Below are 23,424 nucleotides of genomic sequence, written 5' to 3'. Positions count from 1 at the left end.
AGTACCTCCTTGATGCCCAGCACTGTGCTAAGTGGTAAAAATACAAAGATGAGATGGTCCTTGGATTTAAAGAGCTTGGAGAGCATTAAGAGACAGAAGAGTAATTGCTATACTGTGTTGCAGATGTCAGGGTAAGCGCTGGGTCCTGAGAGACCAGAGAGGAGGATCCAGCCCAGCCTGCAGTGTCCTGGGAAAGTGTCCTGGTAGTTTGAGCAAGCATTAAAGGAGATAAATTAGAGTTATTCGGGGAGACAGTGAAGGGTAAGGGATGAGAATACTGTTCTAGACAGATGAAACGGAGTATGCGAAAAGGACTGTGAAATGCGAGTGGTTCTTTTCTTTTCTTTTTTTTTTTTTTTTGGCTGCGTGTGCGGCATGCAGGATCTTAGTTCCCTGACCAGGGATCGAACCTGTGCTCCTGCAGTGGAAGCACAGAGTCGTAACCACTGGACCACCAAGAAGGTCCCGCTAGTGGTTCTTATAGTTAGAGCATTGGGTGTATATGAGAGCGAGGGGGAGAGAGGCAGCAGCCAAATCATGAAGAGCTTTTTATCCAACTAAAAAAATTAAATTTCATTCTGGAAATAATGGAGAGTCACCAAAGCATTTTCCCTACCTATGTACCAGGAACTATTCTGTGCTTTGTGTGTGTGCGTGCATGTGTGTATTTTAATTATGGCATAAAACACAAATTTTACTGTCTTAACCATTTTTAAGTATATAGTTAGTAATGTTACGTGTATTCACATTCTTGCACAGGCATTGAAGGATTTTAAGGGAAAGAATGTCATGGTGAGATGTTCTTTTTTTTTTTTTTTTTTGAGATGTTCATTTTATAAAGATTACTCTGGCAGCAGGAAAGGGTGATTGAAGGAGGAGAAGGCCAAGTATTGGGAGACCTATTAGGATTTTATTGCATGGATCCAAGTGTAATTAATTGCCCAGCCTGTGTTAGTTACAGTAGTAGTAGAGAGAAGAGAACAGATTTTGTGGTCCTGAGCTTTTAGCAAGTGTTAGAAGAGGGAGAAAACATTAGCTTGAATTATTATTTAGAAATCCATAAAAAATGGAAACTTTATATTCTTATTACGGGTTTTAGATAAATATTTTGCTTTTATACCAGCTCTTTGATTCATAGCCACAGTGCAACCTGAAACACTAAAACATCCAAGAAGTCTGGATCTACATTCCAAACTCTCAAAATGACCTTTTAAACAAAGTCTTCATTAAGTGGTTTCATTCTTAGTATGAAATTTTAGAAATTTGACACACTAATTATCAACTATTAGATATGATTGTACATAATTAGAGCTGAAAGAGATCTCTGGGATCATTTAGTCTAGCTGCTTATATTAGTCAGCTTGAGCTGCCATTAACAAAATACCATAGACTGGGTGGTGGCTTAAACAAAAGAAATTTATATTCTTAAACTTCTGGAGGCTGGAAGTCGAGATCAGGGTGCCAGCATGGTTGGGTTTTGATGAGGGCCTTCTTCCTGGCTTGCGCATGGCTGCCTTCTTGTGTCCTCACATGGTGGAGAGAGCGAGCAAGCTCTGGTCTCTCTTCCTCTTCTTATAAGGGCACTAATCCCATCATGGGGGTCCCATCCTTATGACCTCATCTAAACCTGATTACCTCCCACAGGCCCCCACCTCCAAATACCATCACATTATGAGTTACAGCTTCAACATACCAATTTAGGAGTGGGGGTGGGGGGATGACAAATATCCAACCGATAACACTGCTCATGATAATCAGCTGGGAAATGTGAAAAACAGTGATTGGTGCCAGGGCCCCAGCTCCAGGGATTCTAATTTAGTTGGTCAGGGATAGAGCCCTGGCCTTGGTATTTTTAAAAAGCTCCCCAAGTGAGTCTAATGTCCAGTCAGTGTTGAGTGCTACTCAGTTGATCCAAATGAAAGACTTGTTTCACAGTATCTCTGGCAAGTGGCTATATTGTTACTTCTTGAAAACCACACATAAAGAGGAGTTATTATCTTCCTTGACCTTAACTTTCTATGCTTTCAAGTGATGTGTAAATTTGCACTTGCTTTTATGGTAGCCATTTCACAGCATAATGAAATAGAAATTATTTTGAGATTAGTCATAACTGCTTATCTCCTTTTGGGGTGGAAATTGGCTTTATCAGATGTTGACCAGTGAAAGCAGTTTTCTTAAATGTGGATCTGGACACTTTCTCATGATGACAAAATATAATAAGCCTCTACCAAACTCCCATGGTATAAAAGTTGTTTTAGGACTGTCAAGACTTTATGCTAGTATAAGTCATTCATAAAAGAAGCACCATTCACCATATATATATATACACACACACACACATACATACACACACACACACACACACACATACATACACACATTTTGGCTGCACCACACGGCTTGCAGGATCTTAGTTCCCCAACCAGGGATTGAACCCAGGCCCTCGGCAGTGAACGTCCTAACCACTGGACTGCTGGAGAATTCTCCAACCAATTTTTTTTTTTTTTTTTGCGGTACGCGGGCCTCTCACTGTTGTGGCCTCTCCCGTTGTGGAGCACAGGCTCCGGATGCACAGGCTCAGCGGCCATGGCTCACGGGCCCAGCCGCTCCGCGGCATGTGGAATCCTCCTGGACCGGGGCACGAACCCGTGTCCCCTGCATCGGCAGGTGGACTCTCAACCACTGCGCCACCAGGGAAGCCCCCCAACCAATATTTTTGAATGAGACTTCCTATAGAGATCATTGGTAAAATTTTCAGTTGTTTGTATCTTTACTTTTAGGCATTTCAAAATGCATATGTTAGTATTGGAATTCATTCTATTTATCTGCTTAGAAAAGAACTATAGCCCCTAAAGCCAAATGTAGGAGTTGTTCCTCTCCCAGTGCTCCCCTGGGAGTATAAGGCATGGGACTTTGCCCTTCCTCTAAGAAAGGAACTTGAGAGTACGAGTGGGGCGCTTATTCTCTAGGTCGTTATCTTAGTCCCGTGGCTTTGTGATCTATATCCCCAGCCTTATATAACTAACCATTCACTCAGCATCTCTGAGTTCTGGATGTCCGCTAGGCAGCTCAAACCTGGTAAGTCCAAACCTCAACTCTTCGTATTAACCCAACAAACTTGATTTTCCCCAGTGTTCACCGGCTCAGAAAATGATACCACCATTCATCCCAGTGGCTCAAGCCAAACACCTTGGAGTCGTCCTCAACTCAGTCTTCCATTCTTTCCTTCATTCAGCTCTTGCCTGGTTGAGACCACCAGCATCTTTTTTATGGACAACTTCAGTAGTGTCGCAGCTGACTTCCCTGCTGCTCTTCTCTCTCCTCATCCATTCCCCAACACAGATACACACACAGGTGCCACACACACATGCTGCATTCGTCCACAGTGGCCAGAGTGATATATTTAAAACATAAGTCAGATTGTGCACATCTCCAGTCGTGATTCTTCATTGACTAGAAGCCCCTTCATGATGTGGTAGTGGTACTTGACTACGTGTCCCACTCCATCTTTTATTGCTTTTCTCATACTGTTCTATTTTACCCACGTTGGGCCTCCCCTTGCTACTACTTCAGCATACTGAACACAGTCTCAGGGCCTTCGCACTGTTCTGCCTCTGCCTAGAAACTTCTCCCTCTGGATATCTCCCTGTCTTCCTCCCTCACTTCATTCAGGTTTCTGCTTAAGTTTGTCATTTCCTCAGAATGGCCTTCCTTGATTATCTCATCTAAAACAGGACTCTGTCACTCTTACCTGGCTTCATTTTTTTAAATAGTATTTATTACTATCTGATATCACATTATATATTTTTAATTTGTTTATGGTGTGAGTCCTCCACTAGAATGTAAGCTCCATGAGGCAGGAACTGAGTTTTCCCTGTCCTGTAGCTCCACAGAATTCTTCTCTGCCACGTCCTGCTGGGAGAAGGTGGTAGAAATGCTAAGGAAACCAGGCTTCAGAACTTTCCACTGCACCCTCACACTCCATCAAGGATTTTAACCCCCTTTTATTTGCTTCACATATTGGACTTTCATTAAGACGTAGGGTTCAGCTGCTCAAAAAAAGAGTTAAAAAATTCCTGCTCTGTGTGATCCCTAAGTTTCTTTTCAGCTCTAAATGTCTAGGCCAAGTTTACTCCACCCTTGACACTACTGACATCTTTAGCCGGATAATTTTTTGTTGTAGGGGCTACCGTAACACCATAGTTAGATACCATTGTGTATTGGTCAACTGGCAAATGTTTTCAAATTTGAGTTTTCCAGTTGGTAAGAATGTGGGGCAACGGGAACTCACAAATGGCTGTTGATGGATGTGTATATCAATACAGCCATGTTGGAAAACAGCGTAGCATTATCTAGTGAAATTGAAGATGTACATATCCTTTGATCCAGCTATGCCTCTCCTGAGTATATGCCGTAGAGCAGCGGTCCCCAGCCTTTTCGGCACCAGGGACAGGTTTCATGGAAGACGGTTTTCCCACGGATGGGGGACGGGGATGGTTCAGGCGGTAATGCGAGCCATGGGGAGCGGCCGATGAAGCTTCTCTTGCTCACCTCTGCTGTGCGGCCCGGTTCCGAACAGGCCGTGGACCCCTGCCCTAAAGGAACTGATGCGTATGCAAATCCACACACCAGTGTAGAAATGTTCATAACAGTCTTGCCTGTGGTGATAAAGAACTGGAAAGCACCAGAATACCCATTAACAACAGACAGAGCCAGTGCCACAGATAAGTTGTGGTATATTTGTAAGTAGCTTACAGCCGTGGAAGGAAGCAAACTACTGATACAGCAACTTGATTGAAATTCAGAAACATCATACTGAGTGAAAGAAGCAAAACACAAGAGAGATACATACAGTACGATCCCATTTACATAGAGTTCTAAAACAAGCAAAATCAGTCTATGGTGTTTAAACTACAAATGTTTTATGACTCTTCTATATGATACATCTCCTGTTAAAAAAAAAAAAGTTTGATTCTACTTGGGTAGAGCTTCTCTGACAAAGGTCTGAGGTTGTGCAGAATAAGTGTGTGCCTCAGTTGTCATTTGTAACCCCAAATCAAATGTTTTTTTCTTGTGTTCCTCTTAGAGAACGCCAGATCAAGTGCCCCAAGTGTGATAAGCTGTTCTTGAGAACAAATCACTTAAAGAAACATCTCAATTCACATGAAGGAAAACGGGATTATGTCTGTGAAAAGTGTACAAAGGCTTATCTAACCAAATATCATCTCACCCGACACCTGAAAACCTGCAAAGGGCCCACGTCCAGTTCATCAGCGCAGGAGGAGGAGGAGGAAGACGACTCGGAGGAGGAGGAGCTCGCGGACCCTGTGGGGGCAGAAGGCTGCCGTGTTAGCAGTGCTGTGTATCCCGCGGACGAGGCTCTGTCTACACATAAATGAAAGGAAAAGGAGCCAGCTGTTTCGGATGGAAAATACAAAAGGGAAAAACACACATGACCAGTTATCCACTACCGTGCTTTTTATATAAAATAATTGCTGATTTCCTTCCAGCCAACAGTCAAAACAGACTAAATGGGAACGGATAAAGCACTTATAGAAGAATATCCTAATGAAAACACTTTAAGAAAGATTGAGAAAAGAGCATGTATCCTATTTTTAAGTGGCGTATGGGGAGGAAAGTGTCAACTTTTGAGATCTTTTTTTTTTTTTTTTTTGCTGTACACGGGCCTCTCACTGTTGTGGCCTCTCCCATTGCGGAGCACAGGTTCCGGATGCGCAGGCTCAGGGGCCATGGCTCATGGACCTAGCTGCTCCGCGGCATGTGGGATCCTCCGGGGCACGAACCCGTGTCCCCTGCATCGGCAGGCGGACTCCCAGCCACTGCGCCAGCAGGGAAGCCCTGAGATTTATTCTTTATTTACATAATTGGGTGATACGTTTATGCCTGAGTCAGAGCTGCTCTCTGCCCAAACAAATCAGATTTATTTTAAATTCTTTCATTATTCCATTTTTCTCCCAAGCCACTGATTTGGTAGCACTCTAAACTTGGTCCCTGCCTTACAGTCGTCCTGATTATGGTTCTGGTGTTTTGTTTTATGCAGACTTGTGACTTAAGCTCATCCCAGAATGGATTGGAATATAACAACGTAAGCTTGTTACTCTTGACTACAGCTAACAAGTTTAAAGCACCACCTACCTTAATCTCTTCTGGCTGCTTGGGAGTTTAGGGTAGGTCTTGCTTCCCAAAATTTCAGCAGGTACCTAGAGGACAGATAAAAAAGGGAGCAGCCAGGCAGTAGGCACTGATGGAGAGAAGAAAAGGAGAGATGCCTGGGCCACTGTCCAAGAAGCTAGCTTTGATTGAAGCTGGGGTAAGAGATCTGGTGGTTGTTCCTTAGAGGTCTTTGTAGGTTTAGACATGTCTCTGTCTCCAGTGAAGCCTCCAGCACCTAGACAAAGGGGATCTGGGGGTGTAGCAAGCCAAGTAATGCCTGCTGCATCGTCTCCTGATAACAAGGACATGTGGACTCAGCTGGCAAAGTGGTACCTTGGCCCAGGGAAGGAAGGAGGGAATGATCCTTCCTATCTGGCTTACCCTATGAAAAGGATCAAGACACCATTAAAATGTTGCCAACTCAGAATGACAGATGACATATTGGTGCATTTGCAAGATTAGGCCTTCCCAGTTGTCTACAATGAAGGACCTCATCAGTTAAGCATGGTGGATGCCAAAGGATTTGGGAAGTGCAGAAGGTTAAATGGTCACCACGTGGGTGTGTTTTCAGAGTCCCAGCTTAATTATCTACCCATCTGATCTTTTCACCTTGTCTCTCATGCATCTTCTGCTTTCAGCAAGAAGCAAACACATCTTGAAGTTGACGGTTGATGGAACATGCTCTCCTGCTCTAAGGCGCGACCTCTGGGCTGGACTAGAGAGAACCTTGGTGGGAAGGTTTTGCTGCTAATGTATTTATGGAATGAATGTATTTCATTCAAATCTGTATTCCTCTAGGAAGGATTAAAATAAAAACTTTTTAAAAAATACGATTCCTCTTGTAATCTCATTTTGTGGACGGAGAGGAATGAGTCTTTTTAGGGAAAATGAGGTACAACTTGAGTTTTTCTTAAGGTCAGAAGTGGAGAAAGTATTTCCTAAGTACTGTAGCTTTGAAATTATATTTTCGCATGCTTCTGCATAACAGTGCTTAAATAAACTATGCTCCCTGTGTTTCCAGCTCTCATCCCTGCCCTCTTCCTTCCTAAGGTGGTGCCTTTGCTGTCTCCTTGGAGAACTACAGGTCTACAGTTGAGGGAGTTGGTGAGGTATGGTGGTTAGAGGTGGCTGTCAACACTGGGCCATGAAGGCTTCATCAGGGAGCTCTGGTGGGACTGAGGCAACTCAAATCTCAGCCTTTTCAGCTGGTAAAGGCATCCTGGTGGCAGCGACTCCTGTCCCCAGGAAACCATCGGTGGTAGAACTATAAGCACCTTTCTCCCTTTAACTCTGGCTCACGCTGGGTTAAATTTCTTCATTTCCAGGTGCTAGTTGAAGTGCTGCCCAAGATAGATAAACCTTACGTAAAACGGTAAAAGAGGAATTCTGGGAAATAGTTTAGGTGAAAATGTAGCTGCTGTTGCTTGCTTTACAACTGTGTCTTCCATTTTTTTTTTTTTTACCTCTTAGACTTAAGTGACACATTATAAGTCATTCTCACAAGATGAGTAAATTAGTAGCTGCCCCTTTGACAAGATTTAACTCTGAGCCTTCCTTGCCCATTGCAGGTGCCCTCATCTGTTGCTGCTGCTGGGATCAGTCTGCTGTTGGGTAAATGGTCACATTCAGAGGCAGGATATTATGAGTGTGGGCTCTGTAGCCCTGCTGAATGTTCTCCAATCTGGGCTTTGCTGCACGATGGTTTGGAAGCTTAGTCAAGTTATGTAACCTCTCTGTGCCTCTTTTTACTTAACTGTAAGCAGAGACTACTAATAAGAGTTCCCATTTCATAGTATTGTTTGATGTTAGTTCATGTAAAGGGCTGGCACAGTGCTCAACATACAGTGAGCACTGGCTAATATTCTTTAGTTTTAGGTTATCCTAGCACAGATTTCTATCCTTAAAATATGGCTATTCATGACCCAAGAAGTCCTAGATTTTAGTGAGACAAGTAAAACTGACGTGACTTGAGTTTTCAAGGCCAAAGCCTAGAAACTATTTAGTTTGCAGTCTTCTTGTGGATCAGTATATGTATGTTTGCTGTTTCCTTCCTTAAAAGGCGAGTTTCAATCTTGCATGTGTGCTGAGTTCCTCCGTACGTCAGAGGGCAAAGAGGTGACAGGATCTAGTCTGCTTCAGCCTTTTCAGCCTATTGACCTATATTCACACTTGCTAGTGTGTCTTGAGGAACATAAACGTTGCCAGAGCTATCAGCCCCTTATTAAGTATGTAAACTTGTATTACCTGATCACCAAGCTGCACCTTAGAGTCAAACACTCAAAAACAACTTCAGGTATATAAATGATACCATCTGTTTTGGGCAGAATTGTGTTCCTTCGAAATTCATGTATTGAAATTCTAACCCCAGTACCTCAGAATGTGAGTGTATTTGGAGATGAGGTCTCCAAAGGAGTGATTAAGCTAAAATGAGGTCCTTAGGGCATACCTTAATCCTGTATGACTGGTCTCCTTATAGAAGGAAATTTGAACAGAGAGACCCAGGAGGAAGATCACGTGAAGACGCAGGAAGAAGATTGCTACGTGCAAGCCAAGGAGAGAGGCCTCGGAAGAAACAACTTTGCTGACCCCTTGACCTTGGACTTCCGGCCTTCAGAACTGTGAGAAAATTAATTTCTCTTGTTTAAGCACCCCCCCGCCCCCCGTCTGTGGTACTTTGTTGTGACAGCCCTGGCAAACTAAATACTGTCCAACCGAATAGACCATCTTTATGGTGATTGCTTCATAGAGGAGCAGCTTCCAGAGTAGTGATTACAGTTTAACCTCAGTTTTACAAATCGTGAGCAACATAATGGCAGTAACAATCTGTAGTGGTGTGTTTTGCCACTGGCAGATTTCTGGACTGCTGAAAGGATAGAATTGCTCCTCAGCTATGTTTTTGTTCCTTTGCTTTTCTTGCATATACACACTTGACAGTCATGAAGCCCCCAGGCCTATGTCATCCTCAGATAAGGACAACTTTCTTTCAAAAACCATATATTGGCAAAAACAAAAAACAAAACCAAAAAAACCCCAAAACACTTATTGAGTGCTGGCACAAATTAAGGCATTGTAAAGGAACAGAAAAATGGTTAGAACTTATGCCCTTGTCCTCTGGAAACTCAAAATTTTGCAGAGATCTGAATACACAGCTGGATCACCTGAGGAAATGAGAAAAGTCAGGTGTCCAGGTCAGCCCCAGGCCTACTGATGAGCCTCCTGGGCTCCCCAGGTGATCCTGAAGCAGTCCACAGGAGTCTTAAACGTTGGAGACCCCACAAGATGCAGATGCAGACACCTATACCCAAGGCAAGCCAGACCATGGCAAGTGTTACAGGTACAAGAAGTAGTAAAATCTAGGAGCAGGAGTGAAAATGTAATACTAAGAGAAGAATAGTAAGGAAAAGTGGATAAAACAATCCTGGATCTGTGGTGTAGTAAAATAAGGCTGGGGCAATACATTTGAGATAACAGGGCTAAAATTTTTATTTTTATTTATTTATTTTTAAAAATATTTATCTGGTTGCATTGGGTCTTAGTTGCGGGCGTGCAGGATCTTCATTGTGGCATGCGGGCTTCTTTCTGGTTGTGACGCGCGGGCTCTGGAGCATGCGGGCTTAGTTGCCCCGCAGCATGTGGGATTTTAGTTCCCCGACCAGGGATCAAACCCACGTCCCTTGCATTGGAAAGCAAAGTCTTAATCGCTGGACCGCCAGGGAAGTCCCCAAGGAAGGCGGAATTCTTAACCACTGGACCACCAGGGAAGTCCCAGGGCTAAAAATTTTAGAATGACTAGTTTACCAAATCAATAGCTGCTTTTTGATTATTTTTAATTGCATTGGTAGTGTTTACTTGTGGCAGGCATTGTTCTAAATGTTTTCTAAATAACACATTTAACCTGCACAGTAGGCTTGTGATGATCCCTAGTATAAAGAAGAAACAGAGGTGCAAGAGAGGTTAAGTAATTGACACACAGTTACGTGGCTGTTAAGTGCGGTCTGCGCCTAGCCCACCAAGCTTTATTGATTCTTCAGTAGTGGCCTGCCTAAAATTGGGATCTCACCGTGGCATATAGGCAGGCTACAAGTCTTTAAAGGCAGTCACACAGAACATTTAAATTATTCTATTTAGACAAAACATATTTATATACACGAGTTAGGGAGCTCGTGGAAAGCACGCTTTGGTTTTTGTCTTCTCTGCTGCAGCAGCCCTCTCCACCCTCCACCTGCTTCGTGCTGCTGCCTACTTGCTGAGGCACAGGCTGGAGCTGGGCTTCGGGGTAGCACAAACATCAAGATCTGTTAATGGCCAGGATGAGGAGAGAAAATCACTTAGGGAGAAGGGTACTAACTTTGGGAAAATTTACTTCTTGACTGATCTATCACTGGTCAGTAGACAACTTCCAGCCCTTCTTAGCTAACATGTTCTAGGACATCTGTGACACATTTATTTGCAGATATCGTTTGTAACAGCAGTAGTATATTTTAGTTTAACATTTGTTTAATCCTCGTAGAGCATTATAAAAGTAGATTTTACCCCCATTTTATGGTTATTGAAAATGAAGTTCAGAAAAATAAAGATGTTCCACATTTCATATTCAGTACTTCACTGCCTGGGAGCACTTTTTAAAAAGTACATTTTAAAATGTATGTAAATATTTCTCCTCCAGGGTTCTCTTCCATGTGACTCCACATGCTGCTGTTCTGACACCTCATTTCAGGGTGCATCACACTGCTACCTCTACTAGTTGCATATTTGTGCTGGGGTTGTGAAATGCATTTTATAAGCAGAGAGCACCATTATGGGCCATTGCTCTTAATTGGTTACAGACAACTGGCACTCAGCTATGAAAAATGAATTAGTCAAAAGCGTGGGAGATGACATAATATCCTGTTAGGGACTTTTTCAAGATGCCTGACCCAGATATGCTGTAGCAAAAAGAAAGTGAGCCAGGCTATTTTGCATCTGAAATTCCCAAATGCAAGTAGTATTTTGAGGCCAAAGAAAAGCAGGATGACCCACTCATTCAGTATATATTTGTTCTCTTTGGGAAAGGAACATGTTAGACTTTAAGTGGGGTAGAGGAGGGAGATAAAGTGTAGGGGAGGGAGATGAAAAAACAATGGCTTATGACCAGGAAATTCAATCTCAAGCCCAGAAGCATACACACATGCAAAAAAAAAAAAGATATATTCAGGATCATAGTCCTTTCTTACAGGTGTGTAGTTAGGATGAAGGTATACATCAGAGTTTTTAACAGCGGAGACAGAAGAAGCCTAAGTGTCTTCCAGAACGGAAATGTTGAATAAATTATGGCACATTCATACTGAGCAATACGTTGTTATGAAAAAGGATGCCTGCTTCCCAGACTCCTTTAGAGCTAAGATTCCAAACAAAACCACAGTTTCTCTGATCAGATGCACTTGTGTGAGACTTTGATTCGGAAGTGAGTTATGTGGGGACAGAAGCAGGGCCTGAGGCGTCTATTTAATATGCAGGCTTGGATCTTACCGAGGCTGATGTGGTTTTGGAGCTGGTGGCTGTGTGGATGGAGGCCTTCTGGTGTGGCAGGTCGCTTCCTGATTGTAGAAGCAGCACTGTACCTTGCAAGCTCACTTCTGTGGTATGGGATTGGGAGTCATTCCTAGAATTCAGCCTGGACTCCATTTGAAACCTTTTCAGTGATTCTATGAGCTATCTATACTGCATAATAAATTCTTTTTGCTTAAACTAGCTTGAGGGGATTCTGTTTTCTGAAAATAAGAATGCTGATCAAGTAATTGGTATCCAGAAATATTACAGGAATTAGGTCCACAAGGAAATGGGATCTTGCATTAGTTGTCTGACCTCGCTGGGTTTCAAGGCACTGAGGATCCAGCTACTGTTAGAGGATGGGGTACAAAATTGTACCTGGCCCCCATGGTTGGAACATGAGTTAGATCATCACCTGTGACCACTTGAATTGAAATGTGCCCAAAACAATAAATTCAGTTTCATCTAAATTATGTTTCTCCTTCCCGGTCCAGCATCCTCAGAATCCTTTGGACACATATTCCTCAAGAGTTAGGAAATTCTTGTAATTCTGTTAATATATAAGCTTTCTTTTACAAGGTTTGTCTTTGAAATTATACAGGATTTGAGGGTTTGTCTTAGTCATAGGTTAGAGGCAGTAGGAGGTAGTAGGACTGGTAAATGAGGGGAATTGGAATTTTATTTTGGTGTGGTCATTACAGGGTATTCAAGAAAGTCAAAGCCATTCTCATTAGATAGTGGAGGAGGAGCTGCTTCTGTTGACTAGGGAAATCTTTGGGGTTTGGGGGTGATTGGAGTTATTAGAATCCTCTCAAATATTACCATTCTATTTTTCAGTTTTGCACTTTTACCCCCAAATACTGTAATTTTCACTTAAGAAATCTGCTGAAGCTATGAATTCAACCTGTGTTGTAAGTCAGTAACCTGCAGGATCAGACTGCTTCTGGTTTATCCCTGTGTCAGCCTTACCGCTACAAGAGGGAAGATATTCTTTCAGGGCAATCAGGGATAACTCCATGGTTCTCTGACGTAGCTTATGTGTCTATCAGGCAGTTTGATATGAATATTAAGTGTGTTTCAGTATTCATATTTTCTATTTTTTCTTGTATCAGTTCTGGTAAGTTATGTTTTTCTAGGAAGTTTTCCATCTTAAATGTGTAAATTTAGTCACATAAAGTTCATATCTTATTATTTGTCTCTAGGATCTGTAACAATGTCCCCTTTTTTGTTCCTGGTGTTGATAACTTGTGTGTGTCTTTTGTTATCAGTATTGCTCCTGGGTTTATCAGCTTTCTTAGTATTCTAAAGAACCAGTTTTTTGCTTTGATGATTTTCTGTATTGTATGTCTGTCTCTGTGACATTACTTTCTACTCTTACTTCCTTCTGTCCACATTTTCAGGTTTAAATTGCTATTCTTTTTCTTCTTAAGATGGCTGCTTGAATAACTGATTTTATTTCTTTTCTAATATGCTTTTAAGGCTATAAATCATCTTCTCAATATAGCTTTAGTTACATCCTATTTTTTTATGTTAGACTTTCATTGTTTTTCATTGTTAAAAATACTTTCTAATTTCTGTTGTGCTTTCTCCTTTGACCCATGGATCATTTGTAAATGAATGGCTTAATTTCCAAATTTTCAGGAATTTTCTAGTTGATCTTTTTTAATTGATTTCTAGCTTAATTCCATGATGATCAGAGAACACACTGAATAATTTCAGTTCTTTAAAATTTGTTGAACCTTGCTTCAGGGCCCTGCATATGGTCAATTTTGGAAAATGTTCCATATGAAAAGAATGTATGTTCTGCTTTTCTTGGGTACAGTGTTCTATGAATAACAAGTCAACTCGATAATCATGTTAACTAGGCCTCATACTGAATTTTTTGTCTGCTTGTATCAGTTACTGAGAAAGGTATATTAAACATCTTCAGTCTGATTGGAGATTTGTCTGTTTCTCCTTTTAGTCGTCCTTTTTGCTTTATGTATTTTGGAGCTATGTTTCTGGATGTTTAAAAATTTAGAAATGTATTTTTGTGTTGGATTGATCCTTTTATCATTGTAAAAAGGACACTGCTTTTATAATGTCTTTCTTTGAAATCTATTTTGATATTAAAATAGCTGCATCACATTAATCTTGATATTTGCATAGTGTGTATTTTTCCACTCTTTGAGGACGTTTGACTTTTCTGTATCCTTATGTTTAAGTGTGGCTCTTGTAAGCGGCATACAGTTATGTTTTTTTTTTACATATTTGGATAATCTGCCCTTAATTACTTAGATCATTTATATATATTATACTTATGTATATATTTGGGTTTAAATCTTCCATCTTACAATTTGTTTTCTATTTATTCCATTCTGTATTCCTTTTTCTCTCCTTTTGGATTAATCAAGTATTTATTATTCATTCCTCCTCCCCCCTTTTGGCTCTGTATGTTCTTTATTCTCTTAGTAGTTAGCCTAGAAATTACAACATGCATCTTTAACTTATTAGAGTGTAATATCAATTAGTACTTTTATTGCTTTTAAAAGAATGTTGGTATTGTAGAATACCTGACTCTATTTGTCTCTTTCCAGCCTTTTATATTGTTGTCAGGCATTTTAATTTTACAGACATCTTACATTCTACACAAGATTATTATTGTTTTACAAAATAATATTTATTTAAATTTACCTGTATTGATCATTATTCTTTCTTGCATTTCCATGTTCCCATCTGAGATCATTTTTCATTTTTAAGTTTAATATAGGTCTAAAGATAATGAATTTTCCCAGTTTTAAGACATTCTGTCTTAAAATGTCTTTATTTTATCTTTTTACAAAACAGTATTGAGGGTAATTTACCATAAAATACATCCATTTAAAATGTACAATTTAATGGTTTCTAGTATGTTCAGAGGTGTGCAACCACTGCCACAATCCCATTTTAAAATATTTCCATCACCCCAGAAAGATCCATTGTGTCCATTTGCACTCATTCCCATTCTCACCCCTAGTCCCAGGAAATTATTATTCCACTGACTCTATAGATTTGCCTTTTCTGATAATGTAAATGCAATTCATTCAATATGTGGTCGACCCCTTGTGTCTGGCTTCTTTCATTTAGTGTGCCACTCCTGTTGCAGCATGTGTCAGTAGTTCATTCTTGTTTATCGCAGAATTCTATTGTATGGATATACCACATCTTGTCTGTTCATTCACCAGTTGACAGACGTTTGGATTATTTCCACTTTTTGGCTATTATGAATAATGCTGCTGAACATTTGCATACAAGTCTGTGTGTGGATATATTTTTATTTCTCTTGTGTATATACCTAGGAGGTTTGCATGGTAAATTTATGTTTAACTTTTTAAGAAACTGCCAAACTGTTTCCCAAAGTGGCTGCATCACTTTACATTCCTACTAGTTATATAGAAAGGTTTCAGCTTCTCCATATCCTCACCAACACTTGTATTTTTAATTATAGCCTTTCTAGTGGGTATGAAGAGGTATCTTACTGTGTTTTTATTTTGTATTTCCCTTCTGGCCAGTGATGTTGAGCGTTTTTCCGCAAGTGCTTATTGGCTTGATGCCTTTCATCAGTTTGGGAAAAATTCTCAGCTATCTCTTTGAATATCACTCTCTCTCATTCCATTCTCAGATTCCAATTACATGTAGTTTAGACTTTTGTACCATGTCCAATATGTATCTTATGATTTTTTAAAAATACTTTTTTCTCTTTGTACTTAGCCTGGATATTTACTGTTGACCTACCCTCAAGTTCACTAATCTTTCCTCACCTGTGTCTAATTTTTCATTAATCCCATACATAAAATTCCCTATTTAATATATCAGTTCTAGAATTCTCATTTAATTCTTTACAGATTTCAGTTTTCTGGTGACATAGTCAATCTTGTTTTCTCTTTTCTTGGATGTATCAATCTTGGCTGTTTCAAAGTCCATGTCCAGTAGAAGTCAATTGTGTGAATTCCTTTCAGGTCCATTTCTCTTTTGGTCCTATTTCCTAGTATGCTTGTTAACTTTTTTTTTGGCCACGCTGAGCGGCATGCGGGATGTTAATTCCCCAACCAGGGATCAAACCTGTGCCCCCTGCAGTGGAAGCACGGAGACTTAACCACTGGACCACCAGGGAAGTCCCTATGCTTGGTAATTTTTGATGGGATGCTAGAGATTGTATATGAAAAACTGGACGCTGTGGATGAAATTATTCTCTTCCAGAGAGGATTCACCATATTCTCTAGCAAACAACTAGAGCAGGAACATCTCAATCCAGTCAAGAACTGATTTTATTCAAGGCTGGGCTTCTGATTTTATAAAGCTGGCTCTGTGTCTGGTTCACCTCAACTTCTAGTCTAGGGGTCACAATAAGAGCCTGAAGTGTTTGGAAACCTCCCTCCTTGAGGTCCTTAAGTTCAATTTTTGTTTTTTTTTTTAGCATTGTGAGACTGCTGAATGCTCTGCTGTACTTTTCACCTACATTTTTTTCCCTTTTAGTTTCTCACCTCATACAACATAAAAATTAGTAAATGCCTGAGAAGAAAACCAGCCTAGGTTGCTTTTCTACAGGTCTCTTTTCCCAGGATCTTTGCCCCTCAAGTCTCGGGTGCCTTAGAAACTCTCCAATGACTTCAAATAGATGTTGCATGCATTCTGTTCAGCCTTTCTTGTTTTCAGTGGAAGAGCATAACAAACTAATTTGTCATAGCTAGAAATGGAAACATAGAGTTATTTTTGAACCCACATTCTGGATGTTTGCTCTGACATTATGTTTTTTTGTTTTATTACTTTACTTGTCTTGAAAAGACCAGGAAAAAAAAGTATGTACTACCTTTAAGATGTCATGTTTATAACATGAGCTTTAAGATGTAATGAACTTTACAACGTACAGTTGGGGTTGTCCTGAACAGTTAAGGCCTGATCATTACTCCTGTGTAATGCGTCCCCCCAGCAAAATAAGTTGATTCTGCTTTTAAAATAATTGGTCTCAGTGAATTTGAATTCTGATATATAATTAGCTGGAGCCTACCTATATCTAGGTTGTTTTGGTTTTTTTTAAGTTAGTATTGATTTTTCACTTCGACAGACAGGATCAACCCCATAGCATTTCCACGTACTACCTAATGAAAACACCAATCACCAACAAACCACCAATGATGAAAATAATGCTACATCTCGTTTTCCCACTTTCCTTTCCAGATAGGCACTCTCTCTAGGTCACTAATCTCTGGGCTCAGATCTATCCACACTTAAGAGTGGTATATCCCTATGGTAGGAAACAATTGGAATTTTTTTCTCAGTCCACATGGCACAATTGAGCTTCCTTTTAAATCTACAATCCTGACTTGTATTTGAATCCCCATGTTCCCCAGTCTCCTGGGTTTGACTGCCTCTGTTGCCTGTCTGCTCAGATGTCTCACCCACTGCCTGTGCTGGCTTTTGGCAGCAACTGCAAGCCTAGGCCAGTTCTTTGATCCCAGGTGTCCAGATCTACTCTAAGGAATAGCTTCAGAGGCACATTCTCTTGGCTCTGAATGCACCTCCTTGCCTAGCATTCATCAGACCTAGTACTTTCCAAGTTGGAAATAGGAATAATGTCACCCTTATTTTACCATTTAAAATTTTTATAAGTATTAACAAATTATTGACTGGCGGATTTTTGCAGAAACTAGTGCTTGTGGCTGTAATACATCTCCAGTCAAAAATGTGTTAAATATGAATTCTTATATTAATATGTATAATAATATGAGTTATATATATATTTAGGCAGTGCCATATGTCTATATAAAACAGTGAAATTCCTTTTTCTTTTTTTTTTTTTTTGGGCTGCGTTGGGTCGTTGCTCCACGTGGGCTTTCTCTAGTTGTGGCGAGTGGGGGCTGCTCTTCCTTGAGGGGCTTCTCATTGCGGTGGCTTCTCTAGTTGCGGAGCACCGGCTTTAGGTGCATGGGCTTCAGTAGTTGTGGCTCGTGGGCTCTAGAGCGCAGGCTCCATAGTTGTGGCGCATGGGCTTAGTTGCTGCGCGGCATGTGGGATCTTCCCAGACCAGGGCTCGAACCTGTGTCCCCTGCATTGGCAGGTGGATTCTTAACCGCTGCACCACCAGGGAAGCCCTCTTTACTTTTTATACCTAACTTTTCCTGAGAAGTCCAGGAAAGATGCAGTTTTTATAGCTATTCTTTACAGGAGAATACAAAATTTGAGAGAAAATTAACTATTGAGTTTAAACCTATTAGAAGTCTGCCTCTAGCTGTCACTAGTCTGGGGCTGGTTTTGATACTGAATTAAAAGCCAAATCAAAACAAAGAAAACCAAAATAGTTACTCCGTCCTTCAGCCTGTTGTCCTTTCTAGAGAGATTTTGGTGAACCCAAGTTGCTGTACCTTTATACCAGTGTCTGACTTGGAGTGATATTCTGCAGGATTCACACTGAAATGATTGAAGTCATATTCATGAATTAAACAGGAAATATTAATGGTTCATGAACTGATAGCTCTTTTATTCTACCAAGTTAGGATTGGGTCTCATAAATCAAACTAATTTTTACTGCTTGCTAAAATTCACTTTTAATAGGAAGAAAATCTGTAATTAGAATTGTCCCATTAGGTGGAAAGCAAAGACTTTTCTTATTCACACTGAATCTCCCCATGCCTGAACGGCACTAGTTACAGAATAGGCATTCAGTATTTGAAAATGAAAGAACAGTCTACCTTTTATCTCTCTCACTTTTTAATGTCCATTTATGTATTGTCTATGGCTACTTTTGTGCTAAAACTGAGTTGAGTGTTGTGACACGCAGCTAGCTAACTATCCAGAATGTTTACTATCTGGCTATTTTTTGGAAAACTCACCAACCCCCATTTTAGGTTATAGTGATCAGGAAACACCTTACGGTTCTTGAAGGACATTTTTGCTAGGTGTAGAATTCAAGTTTGGCTACTATCTTCTTTCAGCACTTTCTATTGTTTTTTTGTTTTCAGTTATGTTTTTTTGTTTATCTGATTATTTTTATGCCCTGATTATTCGTATCAAAAATTATAATAAAAACGTGTTGACCAATACTTTCCAGGCACTTTCATTTAGATTCAATTTCTCTTTGTCACAGAATTATTTATCTTTTGTGTATTTTAATATTTGCCTCTTCATTTATTCTAGTGTGGGCCTCCTGACAGGAAGTTCTCTGGGTTTTTAATAACTTTCACTTTTGTTCTTGGAGAATCATTTTGTAGGTGTAGAATTCAAATGTGGCTGCTATTTACTTTCAGTACCTGGACTATATACTTCTGTTATCCTCCAGCTTCCATTATTTTTGTTACGAATTCATCTGTAAGGTGAGTGGTTGCTCCTTTAAATTCTCCTCCCTGCCTCACTATGGTTGTGCCTTAGCCTTTGCTATAGTTTTCAGCACTTTACCATAATGTGCTTAGATACGGTTTTTTTGGGTATATTCTGCATGGGGTTACTGGTGCTTTCAAATCTGTCATTTGATAAATCATTAATTTGGTGTCATTATTCTTGGAAAACTTTTAGCCAATAATTTTGCATATATTGCTTCTGTCCCATTTTTCTCCTTTTTCTCCTCTACTTCTAGAGAATCTCTTCTCAGTTACATCTAATCTGTTGTTAAGGCCATTTATGGAGATTGTCATTTCTATTATTATGTCTTTCAGTTCTAGGTTCTATATTTTAAATACAATTTCTAGTTCTTGGCCAAGATTCTCCATTTTTAAGTTTCCTTGACCATATTAAAGATAGTTATTGCAAAATCTGTTTCCAGTAACTCCTTTATTTGGATCTCTTGTGTATTTCTATTGTCTTTTTTTATTTTTTCCAGTTTTCAATTATGTTTTGTTTCCTTCTGTACCTGGTTATTTTTATGCCCTGATTATTACATATCAAACTATAATAAAAATGTGTGGCCCCATATGATGCTGTCTTTCTCTATCTTCCAAATGATTTGTCATTTTGGTAGGCGGGTAAGGGTATTAGCAATCCTGGATTACATTAATGAATTATAATTCAGATGATTCAAAACTGGCCTTCAATCTGTTTGTGGGAGGAACAGTTTCTGGTTAGTCATTACTTCTAGATCAACTCAAAGCCTTGGGAGGTTATTCAAGCTCCACCTACCTACTTGATGCCTCTCAATACCAGTTGTTTCCCACTAGCACTTCACTGTTAATAAAGAAAAAAAAAAATCTATGCTTGGCTTTTCAGGCCTTTAGCTACCTTTCTGTAATCCGCACATGTTCCTCGAGAAAAAAAATAGTCCCCAAATTGGGTACAACTTTCTGTTTGTTTTCTCCTGGCTGTTGCTGCAATATTTCAATGACTTAGTTCCTTGGGATTTTCTATGATCTGTATTTCTTAGTCTGGCATTTGTGGAAATAGATGTTGAACTGTGTAGTGGATGCTGGGATGAACCACCCAGAATCCCTTTCACAAATAACAAGCTCTTTCCAGAGGTGCTGGCCTATGACTGCTCACAGCTGAATTTTTCTCTGGAGATGGCTCTCAGCTTATGGCAGTTGCCTTGCCCAGGGAGACAATGCCTGCTCATTCCTGCACGCAGTCTAAACCAAACGACTGGTTGGTGTACAGGTAAATGCTCAGTGACAGTGCCTCAGTTTAGGACTTCTGTGGAGGGTCATTTCAGCTTTAGGGTTAGAGATCCGAATGGGACATCTGTGGAAAGTTCCTATCAGTTCAGCTTATCCCTTCACATAATTCTGCATCCCTCTTTCCTTACAGGTCTTGTTTCAGAGAGTACTCCCAATTAACCTACCACAGAGTTCTAGGAAACCATATTTATGAGTCACTACTTTGCTTTTAATATAGTCATAGCATTTCTTTTTGTTATATTTAACTCATATAACAAAGGAGGAGAGGAAGTCGTGTTAGGAGAAATAGAACATTTGGTAGAAGTGATATACTTTGGCTATGACAGGCAATTAAGATATATTTTGTCTTTGTCTTTTGCCTGAGGGGGCACATCTTAACTGTTTTACATTCTCTCCTTTTTTTTTTTCTTTTTTTTTTTTTTGCAGTACACGGGCCTCTCACTGTTGTGGCCTCTCCTGTTGCGGAGCACAGGCTCCGGACACACTGGCCCAGTGGCCATGGCTCACCGGCCCAGCCGCTCCGCGGCATGTGGGATCCTCCTGGACCAGGGTACGAACCTGTGTCCCCTGCATCGGCAGGCGGACTCTCAACCACTGCGCCACCAGGGAAGCCCTCATTCTCTCCTTTTTTAAAAAAACTGAAATATAACTGACATATAACATTAGTTTCAGGTGTACAACATAATTAGATTTTGTATATATTGTGAAATGATTACAATAAATCTAGTTAACATCACTCCACACAAATTTTTGTGATGAGAACTTTAAAAATTTAGTCTTAGCAACTTTCAAATACATAATTCAGTATTATTAACTATAGTCACCATGCTATACATTACATCCCCAGGACTTAATTTTATAGTTGGAAGTTTATACCTTTTGACCCCCTTTACCCATTTCACCCACTCTCCCCACCTCTGGCAACCACCAGTCTGTTCTCTATAGCTATGAGCTTGGGTGGTAGTGGGGATTTTGTTTTGGATTCCACACAGAAGTGAGATCATACAGTTCAATATCTGTCTTTCTCTGACTTACTTAGCATAATGCCCTCAAGGTATATCCATGCTGTCACAAGTGGCAAGATTTCCTTCTTTTTTATGACTCATTTTGTGTGTGTGTACCACATTTTTAAAAATTTATTTTTATTTGTTGCTGTTGGGTCTTCAATGCTGTGCGCAGGGTTTCTCTAGTTGCGGCAGGTGGGTGCTACTCTTCGTTGTGGTGCACGGGCTTCTCATTGCGGTGGCTTCTCTTGTTGCAGAGCATGGGCTCTAGGCGTGTGGGCTCTAGAGCGCAGGCTCAGTAGTTGTGGCACACGGGCTTAGTTGCTTCGCTGCATGTGGGATCTTCCCGGACCAGGGATCGAACCCGTGTCCCCTGCATTGGCAGGTGGATTCTTTTTTTTTTTTTTTTTTTGTGGCTCGCGGGCCTCTCACCACTGTGGCCTTTCCCGTCGCGCAGCACAGGCTCTGGACGCGCAGGCCCAGCAACCGTGGCTCACGGACCCAGGCGCCCCGCAGCATGCAGGATCCTCCCAGACCAGGGCACAAACCCACGTCCCCTGCATCGGCAGGCAGACTCTCAACCACTGCACCACCAGGGAAACCCGGCAGGTGGATTCTTAACCACTGCACCACCAGGTAAGTCCCCACATTTTCTTTATTCATCCATTGACAGACACTTGGGTTGTTTCCATGTCTTGGCTATTTAAGTAATGCTGCAGTGAACACTGGTGGTTCATGTAATCTGTTTTAGTGTTTTCATTTCCTTCAAATGAATACCTAGAAGTAGAATTGCTGGATCATATGTTAGTGCTATTTTTAATTTTTTGAGGAACCTCCATACATTTTCCATAGTAGCTGCACCAATTTACACTCCCACTAACAGTGCACAAGGGTTCCCTTCTTTTCAGATCTTTGCCAACATATTATTTCATGTGTCTGATTAATAGCCATTCCAGCAGGTGAGGTGACATCTGATGTAGTTTTGACTTGCATTTACCTGATGATTAGTAATGTTCAGTACCTTTTCATGTACCTGTGGCTTCTGTATGTCTTCTTTGGAAAAATGTCTTTTCATATCCTCTATCCATATTTAAACTGGGTGATTTTTGCTGTTGAGTTATATGAGTTCTTTATACATTTTGGATCTTAACCCCTCATCAGATATATAATTTGCAAATATTTGCTCCCATTCTGTAGATTGCCTCTTCATTTCATTTTGTTGGTTTCTTTTGCTGTGTAGGTGCTTTTTAGTTTGATGTAGCCCCACTTGTTTTTTACGTTTGTTCCCTTTGCTTTTTGTCAGATCCAAAAAAATTATTGCTAAGACCAATGTCAAGGAAATTACTGTGTATGTTTTCTTCTAAGAGTTTTATGGTCTCAGGTCTACTAGTCAAGTCTTTAATCTACTTTGAGTTAATTTTTGTGTATGGTGTGAGATAGTGGTCGTTTCCCAACACCATTTATCGAAGAGAGACTGCCCTTTTCCCATTGTATGTTCTTGGTCCTGTGTTGTAAATTAACCATATGCGTGGGTTTATTTCCAGGCTGTTTATTCCATTGATCTGTATCTGTTTTTATGCCAGTATCATACTGTTTTGATTACTACAGCTTTGTAATATAGTTTGAAATCAAGAAGCATATGCTTTTAGCTTTGTTCTTTCTCAAGATTTCTTTGGCTATTTAGGATCTTTTGTGGTTCCTCACAAATTACAGGATTATTTAACTTTTGTGAAAAATGCCATTTGAATTTTAACAGGGGTTGCATTGAAGATGCAGATTGCTTTGGTTAGTTCCTGCATTTCAATAGTATTCATCTCCTCCACAAGCACTGAATATCTTTCCACTTATTTGTGTCTTCAGTTTCTCTCATCAGTGTCTTAGTTTGCAATGTATAGGTCTTTCACCTCCTCATTAAATGTATTCCTAGGTAGTTTATTCTTTTTGATGCAACTGTAAATGGCATTGCTTTCTTCTTTTTCTGATAGTTGGTTATTGGTGTATAGAAATGCAACAGATTTCTGTGTATTGATTTTGTATCCTGCAACTTTACTGAATTTATTCTAATTTTTTTAATAGAGTCTTTAGAGTTTTCTATACAT

General features: G+C 40.2%; 1 protein-coding gene across 6 annotated transcripts in view; it reads left to right on the top strand.

Annotated features, from left to right (window-relative positions):
* PRDM4 (PR/SET domain 4) overlaps positions 1 to 19,651 on the top strand; it is a 37,153-nt gene extending 17,502 nt beyond the window's left edge. For 3 of the 6 annotated variants that reach the window (XM_060025552.1, XM_060025551.1, XM_060025550.1), the window contains one exon: positions 5,087 to 11,174. In XM_060025552.1, coding sequence (XP_059881535.1) covers positions 5,087 to 5,399 — 313 coding nt within the window. In that variant the 3' untranslated portion in view covers positions 5,400 to 11,174. Of the gene's footprint in view, positions 1 to 5,086; positions 11,175 to 18,965 lie in introns of those variants that run through there. The other 3 variants (XR_009521255.1, XR_009521257.1, XR_009521256.1) reach the window with 3 other exon arrangements.
* The last annotated feature ends 3,773 nt before the right edge of the window (positions 19,652 to 23,424 follow it).

The sequence above is a fragment of the Delphinus delphis genome, chromosome 11 (genome assembly GCF_949987515.2).
Source record: "Delphinus delphis chromosome 11, mDelDel1.2, whole genome shotgun sequence".
Taxonomy (NCBI): Eukaryota; Metazoa; Chordata; class Mammalia; order Artiodactyla; family Delphinidae; genus Delphinus; species Delphinus delphis.
Note: the sequence above shows the minus strand (reverse complement) of the source record. Positions and strands in the feature narration are given on the sequence as shown.